We start from the raw sequence: 18478 nt of genomic DNA, 5'->3' as shown, positions 1-18478 counted from the left end.
TGTCCTGGTGTAGCATCTTCATTTATCTGGCCTTCTCCTCTGACTGCTGTCTACTTTAGTTTTCGTGGATAGACAAATGATAAGGCTTCCCAATAATTAACACCAATATATTTGGTGTGGAATGAATTAGTAAAATAGATTGCTAAATCCTAGCTTTATAGATTTCTTGAAGTGGGGTATGCAAGATTTGGAATGAAACTTTGTGCTTAAGGACAAGTGCACTGGCATGACGTAGAGTAGATTGTATGGGAATGACTGAACTGGAAATGTGGCATATCATTGCTCGTCTTCTGAATATTGTATCTTTCTTAGGATCAGTACCATTTGGCATTGATTTTGATGCAACGTGGTCTGTCCTTGAGCAGTTCCACTGGCAAGTGATCCCAGTTGTTGATGAAAACTGGTACATTGATTGAAAGGCAGCCAGGGCTAGTGTCTGTGGAAGCAAGTTTGGCCAACACCTTGTCAAAAATGAGAAATGAAACAGAAACCACAGAGGGATTTGGAAAAAACAAATGAAACAGAAACCATTGAACTATTGCCAGCTCTCTAACACCTCCTCATGTCTCCCTCTGAACCATGGCCTCACAACAGAATATCAGGCCATTTTCTCCCAGATAATCACTGACTTGCTTTCCTCTGGAGATCATCATCCCACAATCTCATACAACCCACTTCTACCTTCTCTGCAAGATCTACAAGCAAGACTAATCCTGGTAAAACCATTGTTTCAGCCTGCTGCTGCCCAGAGAACTAGTTTCTGCCCACCTTTCTTTCTTTCTCATGCCCAGTCTCTTCTTGCTTGAATCTGTGACACCTTTGATGCCCTCCAACACTTTGACAGTTTGTTGGTCCCAACCGGCTCATTTTCATCATGAACCCAGTCCGTGTACATCTCCGTCCACACCTGCATGGCCTGAGAACCCTTCACTGCTACCTTAAACAGACCCAACCACTGCCCTCCAACACCACTTGCCTTCACCTGTTTGAACTTGTTCTCGCATCAAACAACTCCATTTAATTCCACTCACTTTCTCCAAGTCACAAGGGTAGCTCTGGGAAGTGCATGGGTCTAAGCTATGCTTGTTTCCTTGAGCTGTGCGGAACAGCCCTTAGTCCCATGTGGGGCCCCTCCACTTTTTTTCCAGTACATTGATGGCTGCAGTGGTGCTGCCTCCTATTATCATACAGAACTTGAAAGTTTCATAACCTTTGCTACCAATTTCCACTCTGCTCTTACAGTTTGTCTCTGACTCATCCTGTCCTTCAACTTCTCTGTCTCCATCTCAGGGGATCAATCCATTAAAAGCCCACAGAATCCCACAGCAATCTTCATTACACCACCTCCCATCCAGCTTCCTGTAAGGACTCCATTTCTCTTGCACACTCTCTCTCTCTCGCTCTCACTGAATTGTTCTGATGACAACAAAATGACATATGTGGAAAGTGTTGTCTTTTTCCTTAACTGTGGTTTTCCCCTCCACTGTAATTGAATTCAACAACTTCAGATCACCAGCTTTTCCCATTCTGCTGAAGGGTCATTGACCTGAAATGTTAAACTCCGTTTTTCTCTCTCTACCAATGCTGCCTGACATACTGAGTATATTCGGCATTTTCTGCTTTTATTCTGGGTTCTGTGATGATGCCTTCTGTTATCAAATAACAGTGCTAACGGCCTGAGGCTCGGATTAATGGGAATGTCATCACTTGACCCAAGGTCTATGGGACCTGACAATAATGGAGTCATATTAAGTTCTACAGTCCTGTCACAGCTGGTGATAGACAGTTAAACAGTTGAGGAGATGGAGTGGGGGGTGGGGGTCAGCATGTGAACTCTGTGCACGTTCAGCCAGAATGACTGAGGAGAAGGTCCATCTCCCCTTCCTCCTGACATACCCACTATCACAAGAGCCAGTTTGATTCACTCCACCTGATATCAAGCAATGGCTGGCTGCACTGGACCAGACATCATCCCAGCTGTAGTACTGAAGACCTGCTCTCCAGAACTAGCTGTGCCTCAATTCAAGCTGTTCCAGTGGTCTTACCAGGACTGCTTGGCTCCAAATGGACCAAAGAGCTGAATTCCAGAGGTGAAGTAAGAGTGACTGCTTTTGACTGAGGGTGGTATTGAGGGGCCCTGGTAACACTGAAGTCAATAGGCATCAAGGGGAAAACACCCCACTGTTTGGAGTAATACCTTGCATAAAGATTGTGGATATCAGAGGTCAGTCATCCCAGCCCCAGCTCATCACAGCAGAGTTCCTCAGGCCCAACCACCTTGCGCTGCTTCACCAATGACTATAAGGTCAGATGGGGATGTTCACTAGTGACTGCACAATGTTCGATTCGAGCACAACTCCTCGGCAAATGAAGCATGACCAGGCCTGCTCTGTAAATAAATGCAATAATTTCCAGAAGCAGCAGTTATTTGCGACTTTTTTTGATATTAATACGTCGCGCCCCCACTTCTGCCGTTACGCATAATTACCTCAGTGACAAGTGGGCCGGCGCCACAGCGAGGTGCTGCGCGTCGTTGTACGTCCGCATTTTATAAAACCGCCATCCGCCAGGGTGAGGTTGTGATTGGTTGAGTGTGGCCGAATGTTCGGCCTTGGTTGCCGTGGTGACGGCCGGGGATGAGACCGAGCTTTCCGCGAGCGATTGGCGGGGGCCCGGGATGGAATGTTGCCCGGTGATTCGCACCTGCGGCCTGGAGTCTGCAGCCAGACTCGGGAGTAAACACGGCCGAGGGGAAAATGATCTTCAAGTTTCCCCTTTGGCGGGCACGTTGCCTTTAATATTTCCGGTGCTGGATATATAAAGTGCTGCTATATTTTTAAATCACACCTCTGCTGCATCGTCTATACTTTTCCCCCACAATTGCAATAGATGAAAATTGATGCTATGTTTTTTTTAATAACCGTAGCAGCGAAAATACACCTCTGACCGGTTCTGCAGCGTCAAGAAGCTCTCGAGAAAAGCCTGGTAGGATCCAATCATGCGACACATTTGGATCGCGTTTTCAGCAGGCCTCCAATCAGTGGATGAGCTGTGCTTTTGGAGCTGCCTGTTAGCATTAGTAACCTTAAGAATCAGAGAGGTCAAACTGGGGAAGCAATTGCATGGCACTACAATTAAAAACATCTTCATTGCTAAAGCAGTCTTGTGATCCAAACACTTCTAGCTTCATTTATATTAAAATATCTAGAGAAAGTAAAAGGACAGCAGCCTGGATGGAGAATAGCAAGAGACTGCCATCTATTTTTAATAAAATAATTGCTTTCACCTGTTGGTTCGCAGTTCAAACATTGACAGCAGCAACAGGAATGTAAATCAAAATGTCTAATCAGATTTGGGGAAAATAAGGCGAGGTCCTGTCAAATTATTTTTTCCAAACGACCCCTTCCCCGCATACCCACCCAAAAACATAATTCAATATGTTCTTGGTTCAGTTGGTCCCTAACTGTTCACTATTACAATTTAGATTAAATGCAGCTGATAAAGTTGAAGCTTTTGAACTACACATTAGGGGCCAGCGGTAAATAACAGAGTCGACACTTAACGCTGCGATCTCAAGATGCAAGCGGTTTATTCACATGCGCGCGGGGAAAGGGTTTTTCCACCAAATTACAAGTAGGTGTGGCTTTTATATAGAAAATGCAGCGCTGTGCTCCGTATGAGCGGACAACTGACCTTTCATACATTTATCACTGACATTCATAACTGCTGCTCAATGAGACCGTTCAACTGGTCACTTGCTCCTCGACTGCTTTGTAAGCAGTTGTGCAAGTATGTTTATCCTGCATCTCGTATCCCGCCCGGGCTTAAAGTTCAGACTGTACACATGCCCTTTCTGCACTCTCTTGACCATGCTCCGTTAACCCATTCAGTGTCTGTTTAGGTGAACCAGCTTATCACCTGTTGGAGCTGTCAAAAAAATTCCACATCGGTACAAAATACTAATTACTTGGGCAAGTTTTTGTTTTCTCACCTCTCCTGTTGTCTGCGTAACTTTTTTTTAACCATAAAATTAATCTTCGGGTTTAAGTATTTTTTCCCCAAGCTATCTAGCCGCATTCAAGCTTCCAAAGTTGGATCTTGCGCCAGTGTACAGTATGCTGGAATCATAACCCAACTCGAAGCAGAAATCACTTCATTGTGTTGAAGAGATAAAGTGTAACAGCAGAGAATTGACTAAGTGCCATCCGTAAACAGGATAGACTTATCTGATTAATGTTTTACCTGTTCTGTCCAACTATTGGGCAAGTGTGTTGAAAGACTGAGCGCCTTCAGGGCAGGAGGGCGCACTTAGCATTTTCCCCCAGAGTGCTGGAACTGTTAACCACTCTCTTGTGTCAATGGTAAAGCAATGCCAATTCATTATTTGTCCATTTCAGTGCCTGGAATTCAGATTTGCATTATCGCTTAAAAATGAATGTAATCAAAGGATTAGTTTGTCAAGCAAATTCTGCTTTTCCTATTCAATCTATCAAAGACAGATGTACACCAGTTTTTCCAGTGATTGGTGCTGTGCGGTGAATTCCACCCTTCAGTGGTTCTTGTCAACTTCTGAAACCTAAAATATGCATCATAAAGTGTATTCTACACTTTCCTGTATAAAGTCAAGGATCCTATCTTAAAAAAACATTAGTGACTTATAATACCAGTCACTGAACCCTGCAAGATCCCCATTTCTGCCCTCAAAGTTGTATCATTTAGTTTATAGTGAGCCAAATCAAGGTGGCTTTGGGCAGCTGCTCTGAGGTACACAAGTCCCAGACCTACACCAGCCAGATCTGGGAAAGGAAGCAGCAACTTAGTCATAGAATCATACTGCACAGACACAGGCCTTTCAGCTCATCACGTCCATGCTGACTGTGTTGCCCAGCAAGCTAGTCCCATCTGTACTTATCCAGATGGCTTTTAAATATTGCTAATATGCCCAACTCAACCACTATTTCTGGCAGCTCATTCCAAATACACATCACCCTTTGTGTGAAGAAGCTGTCCCTGTCCCTTTTAAATCTCTCACTTCTGTTCTTTAACCTATGCCCTCTTGCTTTTAGCACCCCCTCCCTGGGAAATAGACTATGTGCTTTCACCCTGTCCATGCCCCTCATGATCTTATACACCTCAATCAGGTCACCCCTCAATCTCCTCCGTTCCAGGGAATAAAGTCCAAGTCTACATAACCTCTCCTTGTAACTCAGGCCCCCAAGTCCAGGCAACATCCTGAAATCTTTTCTGCACTCTTTCTAGTTTAATCACATCTTTCCTATAAACAGGGTAAAATGCTCCAAGTGTGGCCTCGCCAACATCTTATAGAACTGCAACATAACTTCCCAACTCCTATACTCAATGCCTTGACTGATGAAGGCTAGCATGCCAAACACCTTCTTCACCACCCTATCGACCTGTGACGCCGCTTTCAGCGAACTATGCACTTGTACTCCTAGGTCCTTCTGTTCCATAACACTCCCCAGGGCCCTACCATTCATTCATCTAAATGAGTTTTCTCAGCCCTGTATAGCAGGAAAAGACAGGGCAATGCAGTTATTTTTTTATTCTTCTTCTTCATGGTTTTAATGTTCAATTCATTCTAAATAAAAATGAAAGCAGCAAGTTCAAATGTCCCTGAATATGAGACATTTGAAGATTCTTATAAAAGCCTTAACAAGAGAGGCTCTGCCCCAGCTGTGCCTCTTGTCGAAGGCAGTCAGTGTTCTGGGGCAGGGCCTCAGCAACACACTGCTGAAGCCTCGCTACATCTCCCAGCTTGTGGGGGCAGCAGGGGTCACCTTGGTCCTCCGCATCTGGCAAGGGAGGCTGTAGGTAAAAATCAAGGTTAATTTGGCCCATTGATTCTTCTGTAATACATCCTTTCTCCCCATTTGTGTTGAGTCACTTTCGTTCCCCCTCACACCCCCCCACCCCCCATGATTGTGTAAAACTATTGAAAAGGAGGAAAGGACCACAGTTGTATAACAAGATTAGTTTAGAATACAGCTTCTTTATTCATCAACTAAATTTTAAATACATATGTCAAGGAGAGACTGGCACTAAGAGGGAGCAGCAATTCCACTGCCTGAAATGCAGCCATTATGTACCCACATGCCAGAAATTGGAGGATTCTGATTCAAACATGCAAATTGGAATCAACAGATGTTTAAAATTTAATTACTCCCACCGAACTGCAACCTCTCTATTATTGGTCTGGTCCCAGGCAAACAGCATTACCTTGCTGAAATACCAGAAACAAAATGCTCCCATTGAATCTGTGACATGATCACTTGCCTCAACACCAAATGTAGGGGTTAATCACAACAATCACACTTTAAAGCTAGCTAATTCACACTTCAGAATAACTTCCACCCAGGGCACCAAAAGTGAACATGGATGAAATTTTCAGAGAAATAAATTAAGATACTTGATTGAAGAGAGAATGAAAGGGATATGGATTTGGCACCAAAACCCAAGGAGTAATCTCAGTGGCTTATATATATGAATGTGAAAGGCTGCTTAGCCTCTCATCATTCTTATTTTTGTAATGATCTGAATACCATACAAAACAAAGGCTGAAAGTAAAACAGCATTTGATACAAATTTAATTTGAAAACTCAAGACTCATTTTTCTTGTCAGAATTCAAAAATCAGCATTACTAGTCTGAAGAAACAAAATGACACTGACTCAATTTTGAAGGACACCACATTTTAACATAGTTCTCAATTAAAAAACTGCTCCAGTTGGTCCCTGTGCTTCACTTTTCAACCTCAATTAGGGAGTCAGCATTACAGGCACACAATGGGCACTGTCCTAATCATCATTCATGAGTAAAATGAAGGTAATCAAAACAATCAGGCTATTCTTTTTGTTCTATCACCTGTTTGAGAGATTAGAGAGGGAATTTAAAAAAAACAGAACAACAAAATAAAATCTACTGGATAAGTATGGTTGGTCAGTTCTCCAACTGCATCCATTCACAAGGTTGCCTGCAGATTTTCCATTTTATGCTTTTTTAGTTTACTAGTGGTAATACAGTTTGGAATTTAAACTTCTGCTGAGATGATGTCACTCATGATCAGATTCCCCTCACACCTGGGACTTAGTGGATATCAAGGACATGCTCAGACCTGCAGCAGATTAATCTCTAAGGGTGCATGATAAACATTTAGCAGCATCGCACACATTCCTGCTACTCCGACATATAAAGTACATTTTGGAAGGAAATTCTGGATCACTTCATATGCACAACGCCAAAAGTGGATTGACACTAGTCAGAGGCAACTGTGTTTCTATTCTGGAACAAATACAGAAACGCTATGCAATAGAACAGCAGCCAGTACAAGTTAATTCAATAGCTCAGATACAACAAGCTTTCCATTCATTCTTCTGTTCACACAAGTTTCAACAGCAGTGGAAAGTAGTTTTGGCTTCACACCCACACCAAGTTTGAGGACAGAAATTTGATGTTATGGCCGGAACTGTCCCTGAAAGATAGCAGAGAGTAGTTCCGTCATGGTGCCACCCTCTGCTACATAGCAGCAAGGCCCTGGCTCAGAATTCAGCCTTTTAACTACAATGTCAGTGTGAAGGGAAATCACTTTGCATCAATGTTTATAGTCACAGTGAATCCTGATGTGAACAGGAAGAGATGCTGATCTGGCTTCCTTTGGCACATTGTCTTCAGCACATAAAATACACAGTTCAGAATGTTCACTAAAACAGTTTTATCCAAATGCATGACCATCATCAGAAATAAGACAAAACAATCACGTGCCCTGCTACAATTCATCAGTGATCTCTAATAGACCTATGGCAGCAAAGTTTGAAGGTCTTTGGTCCTTTATGTTTTATTTTGTAATTGTGGTCTGGAAAAATTAAGTGGTTGTGACAAATTCTAAAGGTCCAAGGCACTTTCATTCTGAACAGTTTGAGATGCATAGTGATTTCTTGGGGATGAAGACACACGAGCATGTGAAGTAAAGCAAACTGATTTAGCCATGACAAATCAAGCAACGACGTCTCAAGAACATATCTTAGGTGCAGCTAAGTGCTGCTCCCTCTTCCAGAAGAGATTAATAACATAGAGACACTATCAATTCAAAAATTTTGGGAACATTTGGAAAACTTAGTCTAGAAAGGAAGAAATAGATCTTAAGACAAATCAAAAGGTGGCAAAGACAAGGTGAATGTAAACTCATTTTGGGGCTTAATCACATCTAGCCAGATGGTGGTTTGTTGCTGGATGTCAGAATTTTTCAGGAGTTCGCAGGAGCTTCATTTCCACTTGACCTTGGCCTACGTTGAGGGAGGGCGTTGGCAGGAGCAGAAGGTAAAGAGGGCTGCCGGGAGGCAGAAGCTGTAGCTGTGCCATTGGGAGCAGTAGAATGCACTTGGGTCTTCTCAGTGGTAAAGCTCTGAGGTGTGGGATGAGGATTGTAGTGAGTCTTGGAGAAATTCCTGGGTCCATTGCGGTACCGATTCCTATCGTCATTTCTTCCAAAGTGGCTTTGGCCACTTATCCCATTCTCTCGAGATTGGTAACCCGATCTCTTGTTTCCATGAGGCACCTATTTATGGGCAAAACACCTCTATTAATAGATACACTTCATATTTTACCCTTTCCAATATCCTCACTGGAACCTCTTTTTGCTTTTACTGTCGTATTCAATTCAGCTCAGATATGTCCATGAATACTAGTGTCTAGCCAAATGTGAAATGCACTTTCAGCAAGTCATCTGGAACCTAGAGAGCACCAAACTTTTGCATTGGGATGGGAAGCAGTGGTAGACAACAGAATGATTCAGATTCAGTGCAGTAAAGACAAGATTATAGCCTTGCCCCACTCTGGTTTGGTTTCCACCTACACCAGCGGAAGTACAGTACCGCTCAGGTGGATATTCCAGGTACTGCCCAGGTACATTTCCAAATCTAGAATGAAGTCCACTACCCTGCTGCTCTTCAACTAACTGCCTATACCCTAAACCCAAAGATAATAATAACTTGAATTTATGAAGTCTTTAACATGTATAAGTGTTTAAGTGCTTCAAAGGTGTAATCAGAAATTAATGTATGCTTAAAATAAAGTTCTCAAGTCTCAATCCAACAGACTCCTACCATGCAGAAGTTTGGGCTGGTTTGACTTTTAGTCCATAGCCTCAGCCTTATTAGTGAGGTCAGTCTAATGTATCTGAGTATTATCCCAGCTGATTATTGTTTATCATAAATAGTCCAAGTGTTTGGATGAATTTGTTGTGAAATGAATAAACTGAAATTCCTGGATTGAAGTGGTGTTTTGTAGATCTTGAAATTTTAAACAGAGTACTATTGACATTTCTGCTGATAATTTTTTTAACATAGATAAATTCACTGGATTAAAATTGTGGAAACAACTGGAAAACGCTCTGCACATTTTGCAAGGTAGACAGTTTACAAAGGCAATTGAAACCATGTGGAGTAATTATATATTGTATTGTAGCAAGCAAAGGAAGAACATTTTTGAAATAATGAATGTGGTGGCTAATTAATATTTTAGTCTAGTCAAGATCCATGATTTTCTACTTACAGATACAGGACTTACTTAGAAGAATGTTGTTCATATCAGGAATTCAACATCTCCCCCAAGTTTTAAGAGACCTCTTAATTATCCTGTACCCCACCAAGACTGGCAGATTAATGCCATTAGGTACCTCCCTCGAGTTCTCTAAATTCACCGCTAGGAGACCCATGAAAGTGGTTTAAATTTGCTTTGCCTTTTTGGAAATAAGTTCACTTCAGCTCGATGCCCTCTTACACAACTTGAAATCGCTGAACTGAGAACTGACAACCCCACCCTCATGTTCTAGACAATACACATTCTTGAGTGATTTTTATTTACAAAAATGCACTAATTCAAAATAATAGAATTACCTGAATTACAACTACAATTGCTCGGACAGGGGTGAGAAGAACAAGAGAACAGGGGAGGAGGAGAACACCAGCAGTACATACCAATCGATTTGATGGGGAAGTTCGGTTTCCAGAGTTTGTGGCAGTGGAAACATCTCCAGAAGACTGGTTCTTCTTTGCCGTTTTAGTAAAGGCAGAGTCTGTTGCACAGTTAGGAGTAGTTGGTGCTGATAGTTCACTCCGATTTGTCACAGATACAGATGACACAGAGCCACACCTTGATCTGGCAGAGTAATTGTTCTTGGGATGAGACACTGTATAAAACAGAACACAGATTAAAAAATTAGACCAACTGTTCTTTGGGAAAAAAAAGTCTTGAGATGAAGTATGGTTGGACATGCAAACAAGAGGTCCACATTTACCAGCCATCCAGAATATACCAGCCCTTAAACGCCCAATGACTTGCCCAACCACTTCCACATTTTCTCTCTGATCCTTTGCCTCCTTCCCTCCTGCCCACAGTAAATCCCCTAAATTTGCAGATCCACCATTGGATAACTCTGCCTCTTCCCCCCCACTCCCAGAAATACCTTGCATACCCACAAGTAGCTGCACTACAGTTTGGACACCTCTGAGCTACAAAAGGTTTAATTTAAGTGCAAGGTAAATATTTGGAACCTATTCTAATGGGCAGTGTAAACCTTCATTTGAAAGGCACAGATTAATTAGGGATAGTCAGCATGGATTTGTTACGTGAAGGTTCTTTCCAGCTAACGAAAAGAGTCAACAAGAGCAGTGGCTTTGATGTAGTCTACATGGATTTCAGCGAGGTTTTTGATGTGGACCCATGTGGCAGGCTGGTTTAAAAAGGTCAAAGTCAAAGGGAGAGTGGTAAATTAGATGTATTTAGGCTCAGTGGCAGGAAGCAAAGAGCAATGGTTGACTGCAAATCTGTTTCCAGTGGGGTTAGACATGGCCCAGCACCCTGACCCTTGTCTTTTGAGATACAAGTGACTTAGAACCAAATGAAGTAGTTTGCAGATGTTACTAAAGATAGTTCTATGGATGAGTGAGGAGGAAGGCTTTAGACTGCAGGAAGACATGGTTTAGTCAGTTGGGCAGAAAAATGGCAAATGGAATTCAATCCAGAAAAGTAGGTTGTGATGCATTTGGGGAGCTGCAAGGGAATGTACTGCAAGTGGGAGGATATCGAGTGGTGTGGAGGAATAGAGGAAATCTTGGGAGTATATAGGCACAGACCCTTAAGTAGCAGGACAAGTTGATAAGATGTTTAAAAAGGCATGCAGAATGCTTTCTTTTATTAGCTAAGGCAAAGAATATATGAGCAGGAAGGTGATGCTGTAAATAACCCCAGTTAGCCAACAGCTTGAGTACCATGTACTGTTCTGGTCACTACAGGAGAGACACGATTGCACTGGAGAGGGTGCAGAGAAGATTTACAAAGACATTGCCAAGACTGGGAAATTGCAGGTGTGAGGAAAGACTGGCTAGAGTTGTTTTCTTTCAAAGTGGTAGAAGGGATACTTCACTGAAGTGTGTAAAATTATGAAGAAGCAGGCTGCAGTAAATAGGAAGGAGCTGTTTCCCTTCGCAGGAGGGGGCAAAAAACAAGGGGGCAGAGATTTAAAGCAATTGGTGGAAGGATAAGAAGGAAGAAGAAAAATGTTTTCACCCAGAGGGCAGTGGGGTTCTGAAACTCACTGCTTGAAAGGGTTGAAGAAGCAGAAACCCTTAACATATTTAAGCAGTTGTTGGAATGTGGACTTCAAAACAAACCAGACATACAATACTGAGAATCCTACCTTCTCCTTCAGGTAAAACGTGGCAGTGATAAACAAAATGATTCAGAATGATAGACATGCTACATTCTAGATATGAAGATTCCTCTCCTAAATCAGTAAAGAATCACTCTTCAGGAAATGTTTCCACTGCCAAAATTTCCACCTGACTAACCTTTGAGTCACCAAATGCTCTCTGCATGTACTCTGATGAAAGGTCAGTGACCTGAAGTGTTAATTGCTTTGCTCTCCATGAATGATGCCTGACTGACCTGCTGGGAGTCCCAGCATTTGGCCCATCTCACCTCTAATCCTTAGTCCAGGTTTTCAGCATCTGCTGTATTTTATTCATACAAGTACCACTTTTATGCCAAGATAACCCAAGCTGAAAAGTTTAAAGTAGAACATTACTCTGCCTTAGAATTCACAGATTTTAATTGGTCTTTTGCTGGCCTTTTGTATTTTTGTACAAATGTATTTTTGTATTTTTGTGAAATGATACCCCCAGGCAAACAGCCAGTGAGAGTGATACACAAATGTCAGCCAGTGTTTGTCGAGTTGTGGGCACTTACTGCTGATTAAAAACAAAATAGCATAGAATCGAAGCGTTTGCCCGAATAACCCTGCAGGCCACCCAAGGGTGCTCTGCAGATGTCCACTGTGCACACTCAACTGCATGATCAGGCGCCCTTGTGGTTGGTTTGTGATCAGGTAAGTAAAAATGTACTTGCATTTTTAAAATCACACCTTTTCACAGCCTCAGGATATTGCAAGGCACTTGAAATGAATTGACAACTGTAACCTGCACATTATATAGGCAGCCACTTCATGCACAGGAGGATCCCACAAACAGCAATGAGATCAATGACCAGTCAACACTTTCGTTGGTTTTTCAGGTAGGAATGTTGGCCAGGACATACCTTACTCTTCAGACAGTATTATTGGATCTTTCCCATTCATATGAGCAGATAAAGGAGTTGGTTGTGTGTCTGCTCGTTGCTGATGGCTCCTAACACTCTTGGTACTGCACTGAAGTGTCAGCATAGATTATGCATCCAGGTCCTTATGATTCTAATAAGCTAGAGAGCTATTGCGAAATTGAATGCAATACAGATTTACTTTAGTAGGCATCTTAAGTTTACGGCAAACATAATATCGGAACCACTTTGTTTCAGATCCTGTCCTGTGTTTGATCTGGTTCTTCAATATTACTATGAATTTACTTTTCATGATGCAGGACAGTAGTATTTTAAGACTTTTCTTCTCTTATACAGCAGCTTTGTGTGGGGTTACATTTGCAGTGTGGGAATCTCAGTGTTTGCTTGCTGGACTCACCCTCAGACCAAATTTTTAAGAGCAGTATGAGACTTGAACATACTGATAACAGAATATGGATTAAATTTAATTGTGAATTTTTTCTTCTGCTTTATTTTTGGCAGTCCATTTTAACAACATAAACAAACTTAGCCATGGGAAAGTCTTCCTACAGTGACGTAAAATAATTTTAAGGGAATCTTCCTCTCTAACCAACAGGCTAGTATTATTACAAAAGTAACATTTCTACACATTTGTTGGGTTCTGTCTACTTATCAGTACTTGTAACAAAATCAGTGTAGTTTTAAGCATCCAGCATTTGTTTACTGCAGAATATTGCGCTTTCCTGCACGTGTGGAATTTGTGCGCAGCTATGCGATCGAGTGGCTTCCTCTGCTGGCTCGAGATAAAATTGCATGATGCTAAATAATTGCTTCATATCTCCAGGAGGAGATGCACTGCAGAAGTTGTTCATGTAAATTATACTAATACACAATATAAAAGCAAAAGTGCAGAATTAGGGAGCAAGAGAGGGAAGAAAGGCCAGACCCCAACAAAACAGTTCTAGGAGAAAGTGATTCACTTCAGAAATTGCCAGTCTGAGGCTGCTGAATCAAGTCTGAAGACTGGAGAGAAATCTCTCTCACCAGTAGCTTTCTTTAAAAAGATGTGACATGCACAACAGATGCTTTGATGGCTTGCAGAGTGAGAATTGTTCAGTGAGAAACTTACTCTCACAAGGAATCCGTGGGAAGTGCAGTGGTTTTGCACAAGTTTGTGGAATGTACGAAATGGAGAGAATCTTTGAAAATCTTTCAAACTCGTTTCCCATGAAGCTGGAGCTATGAAAGCCAAATCTTAGACTTTATCTGACATGATATCTGATATCCATGAAAAAGTAGATGAGTCACTCATTGAATAAATCATTTTCACTCTCTTCAAGTACCTTGAACATGCAGTTGCCTCAAATTTGTGCCCACTCCATGTTTTAACCCCTCCACTCGGTGTTCCACTGTTCCCACAGAAATAACTCAAAGTCACAAATGACACCTTATGTAACTGTCACACTTTGTTCTTCTTGACCCATTGACGGCCATGAATATAGATGACCACAACATCTCCTCCACTATCATCTAGCTGGCTGGCACCACACTCACCTGGTTTTCAACCACGTGTGTCCACTCACCCACAATGGCTTCTCTTACCCTCCGGTGTCACCCCATGCACCTGTCCTTGGTCTCCTCCTATTTCTTGTCCACATCTTTGACAACACCATACCAAAGCACTGTGTCAGAAGACATGCAACTCCATTTCACCACCCCATCTCCTGACTCCTTCACAGTCTCCAAACTGAGAGATTGCTTGTCAGACATCCAGCACTGGATGAGGATAACCTTAAATGATTATCAAGGTGACTAAAAGTAATGATCTTTGGCCCCGAAAACTCAATTTCTTTGCTAACCCCCTCCCTGGCAACTGCCTGAGGCTGAACTAGACTATTTGCCATCTTGGAGTCACATTTGACCCTGGATGAGCCAAGGATTACATATCTGCACCATCACTAAAACCATCAATTTCGATCTCCATAACATTGCCGGACTTTGTCCTTGCCTCAGCAAATTTGTTGCTGAAATTCTAATGCAAGTTTTTGTTATCTTTTGCCAGCTTCCTTCATTCTACCATCTGTAAATGTGAAGTCATCCCAAACTCTGCTAACTATATACCAATTAGTACTAAGTCCTATTTACCAATTGTCTAGTGCAGGCTGACCTACACTAGATCCCTGTTTAACAATGCCTCCCAGTCAAACAATGCCTTGGACTTAAAATTCTCATCATAGTTTGAAATACGTCAATGGTCTCACCCAACTCCCTATTTCTGTAATCACCTTCAGTCTTAGAGCTCGAGATATTTGTACCCCTCCAATTCTTCCCTCTTGTCCATCTCCAGTTTTATTACCTTGCCTCAGTTCCTGGCCTTCTGTTGCCCAAGCCTTAAAACGCGATTTACCTAAAACCTCTCCACGTCTCTTCCAACCTCAAATGGCCAAGCTTTCTGCCTATGTGGCTTGGTGTCAAATTTATTTAAAAAATTTTGTTGGGAAGTTTTGTTAATCAATACAACTTGTTGCAGGGGAACTCTTGCTGGCTTCCAGCTTCCACCTGGACACAGTCACTTCGGGCAATGCAAAGTGAATGATGAAGGGCACTTTGGTCTTACATCCCTGTCAAGTCCTAGTACATTTTACATTCTTAATACATGTCCCATGTTGGCAGTTCAGTTTTTAATTAATGCATGTATTTTTTTTCCTCTTACTGAAACACTTTTGAGACATCTTGATGCAAGCAAGGAGTGCAAAAGAAATGCAAGTTACTTAATTAACATTCACTTATTATCCCATGAATGTTACATCATTTAAAGTCCTTCAATAATTTGATCTTTACAAGCCCATAGCCCACCAAAAGTCAATGACTACACCACACTTTGCTCCTCATTTTGTTTCTTCTGATGGTCAGACATCATCAAATGTAACTTTAAATATTACAATGAAATAATTGTTGCGTGGATCTGTAGCCTTTCCAGAAGGAATTATTTGTGGCTGCAAAGAAAATATTGAGTAGACTCCAAGTGCACCAAGTAATGTCAGAAATGTAAATCTCTGTGGCATGCTCAAAGAAGTGTTACTTGGTTTTCCTTCTGAAGCTGTCAGTCCCTTTCAGGAACATCCAAGTGTCTGGCAGCAAATAATATTACTGATCAATTCAGCTCTTTCCTGTAACAAGATCTATGAACATTGGGTTCACTTGCAGATTTAAACAGCAAGTGAATAGAAGCTTGGTCAAAGGGGTAGGTCACATGAAGCACCTTAGAGAATAGAAAGGTGGAGGAGCTCAGGGAAAGTTGAGGGCTTTGGAAGCTAGAGGCCCTGGTGCCACTTGTGAGCTGATTAAGATGGTGGTGATGACAGAGACCAAGGAAGGACGGGAGAACATAAAATGAGAATTCTGAATTGCTTCTAGTGAAGCAAAGCCTCAGTGTAGTCCACCAAGCACAGGGGTGATGGGTGAATGGGACTTGGTACAATAGGATACAAGCAATGGTGTTTTGGATGAACTTGCATTTATGAAGGATAGGAGGAGGTTGGCAAGGAATGCATTGGATACTGAAGCTTCAGAGGTAGCAAAGGCACGGATGAGAGTTTCAGCAGTAAACAGGCAGAGAACTGGGCATAATTAGGTTATTAGTTTAGAGATTATACGGATATGGAGTCCAAAGGTCATTATAGATAAATATGACATGAAGGTTTCAATCAGTATTGTTTAGCCTCGGGTAACAGGCAGGGAGAGTTGACCAGGGAAGAGAGCTTGTGACAGGGAAATTAGGAAGATGACTTAAATTATTCCCAATACTGAGTTAGAGGACATCTCTGTTCAATCAGTACTGAATGCTGGACAAGAAGCCTGATAATTTGGGAACAGTTGAAGGGGTAGAATTATAATTATTCAGTAGCAGCATTGAGGGAGAGCTGACCACTGTCAGCATACATGTGGAAAGCCAATGTAGCAGCACATAGATGAAAAATGGAAGGAAGCCAGGATCAAAGCTTGGGGAATTCCAGAGGTAAAGGTATGTGTGTGGGAACCGTGCCATTGCTGGTGATTCTCTGGCTACAACATGCAAGGATGTAACCAGCCAAATGTCCCACCAAAGAAACTGCAGTGGAGAAGCAGAAGATAGCACGGTCAACCACAAAGGATGAAGACGGGTTGAGATTTACAATCACATAAGACAATTACATAATCTTTGATAAAATCCATAATTGGAGAACTTTGGCATCTTAAACTGAAAAGTCAGCAATTCATCTTCAGTGAAAACAGCCTACAAACTTGTTCCCACTCAAGAATCTGATGCTTGCAGTCAGTTCCAATTACTTATTCCAGTGGCTGCAGCACAAACAATTCAGATTTGAAATGCTCAGTGCCCCACCTGCAAGGTAGATTTAAATATCAAACATCTATTAAAAAAATAACTAAATGTCACATGACCAAGCCTCAGCTTACCTTGTCCAAAGGCTTGGATACTCGCTTTCAGTTCTTCCACATCACAGGTGAACTGTGCGCAGCGGCCCAGGTCTTCATCATATTTTCGTTCACTAACAAAGTGCTAGAATAATATATTTAAAAACACTCTAGCAGACAAAGTCCAGGTATATGGTAGCTTATCGTTTTAAAATTATATAACAATCATGACTAAGACTGTGCAATTAGCAATCTGAATTAATAGACTGGTGTACACTTCTTGACAACTATTAAAAAAGGAGCCAGCACTGTTTCATGCATCTGTCAATGCCACTTCAGAATATTAAGTAAACAAAATGTAAATCAAAGAACAATTTACAGTGTATCAAATCCCAGCAACTGTTTAATTAAGCGCACACACCTATACCACATACAATACAAACACCTTTTGTATAATGTTCCTGAAAGGTGCAGAGAGCAGGTAGTTGGGTGACCACCAGGAAAGGTAAAGGGTGGGGCAGGGAGTGCAGGATTCCCGTGGCCATTCCCCTCACTGACAAGCATCTCGTTTAGATACTGTTGGGGGAGGGGGTGGCCTTTCAGAAGAGAGCAGCAGCAGCCAGGTCTGTGGCACAACGATTGGCTCTGATACACAGCAGGTGAAGGTGGAGACAAGGAGAACTATAGTGACAGGAGACTCAATAGTTAGGTGGACAGACAGAAAATTCTGTGGCCACGAATAAGACTCCTGGGCACCAGGGTCAAGGATGGTTCTGAGCAGCTGCAGAACATTCTCAAGGGGAGGGTGAGCAGCCAGACGTCGTCGTACATATTAGTACAAACAACACGGGGAGAAAAAGGGATGAGGTCCTGCAAAGTGAATATAGGGAGTTAGGCAGAAGGTTCAAAAGCAAGACCTTAAGAGTTGTAATCTCTGGATTACTTCCAGTGCCACGTGCTAGTGAGGGTAGGAATAGGAGGATGGGCCAGGAAAAGGAGGATAGGGCAGATGAATGTGTGGCCGAGGAGCTGATGTAGGAGGGAGGGATTCAGATTCTTGGACCATTGGGATCTCTTCTGGGGCAGAGGTGACCTGTACAGGAGCGAAGGGTTACACCTGAACTGGAGGGGGAATTGGAATATTACTGTGACAAGAGATTCTGCCGATGCTGGAAAGCTGGATTCCTGAGGAAGGGTCTCAACCCGAAACGCCAACTGTTTATTTCCCTCCATAAATACTGCCTGACCTGCTGAGTTCCTTCAGCACTTTGCGGGCGTTGGTCTATTATTGTCACTTGTACCGAGGTACAGTGAAAAACTTGTCTTGCATACCGATCGTACAGATCAATTCATTACACAGTGCATTGAGGTAGTACAAGGTAAAAATGAAGTGTGCTACAGAGAAAGTGCAGTGCAGGCAGACAATAAGGTGCAAGGTTACAATTCCAACTCCAACT

The 18478-nt window shown here is 42.2% G+C and overlaps 1 protein-coding gene across 1 annotated transcript in view; it reads right to left on the bottom strand.

Annotated features, from left to right (window-relative positions):
- Window positions 1-5990: 5990 nt before the first annotated feature.
- Window positions 5991-18478, bottom strand: part of spats2 (spermatogenesis associated serine rich 2) — a 94394-nt gene continuing 81906 nt past the window's right edge. Inside the window, exons 11-13 of the mRNA XM_052009601.1 lie at window positions 17064-17166; window positions 9992-10203; window positions 5991-8571 (exon numbers count right to left, since the gene is read on the bottom strand). Coding sequence (XP_051865561.1) covers window positions 8260-8571; window positions 9992-10203; window positions 17064-17166 — 627 coding nt within the window. The 3' untranslated portion in view covers window positions 5991-8259. The remainder of the gene's footprint in view (window positions 8572-9991; window positions 10204-17063; window positions 17167-18478) is intronic.

The sequence above is a fragment of the Pristis pectinata genome, chromosome X, assembly GCF_009764475.1.
Source record: "Pristis pectinata isolate sPriPec2 chromosome X, sPriPec2.1.pri, whole genome shotgun sequence".
NCBI lineage: Eukaryota > Metazoa > Chordata > Chondrichthyes > Rhinopristiformes > Pristidae > Pristis > Pristis pectinata.
The sequence above is the reverse complement of the archived record's forward strand: the minus strand, read 5'-3'. Positions and strand labels throughout refer to the sequence as shown.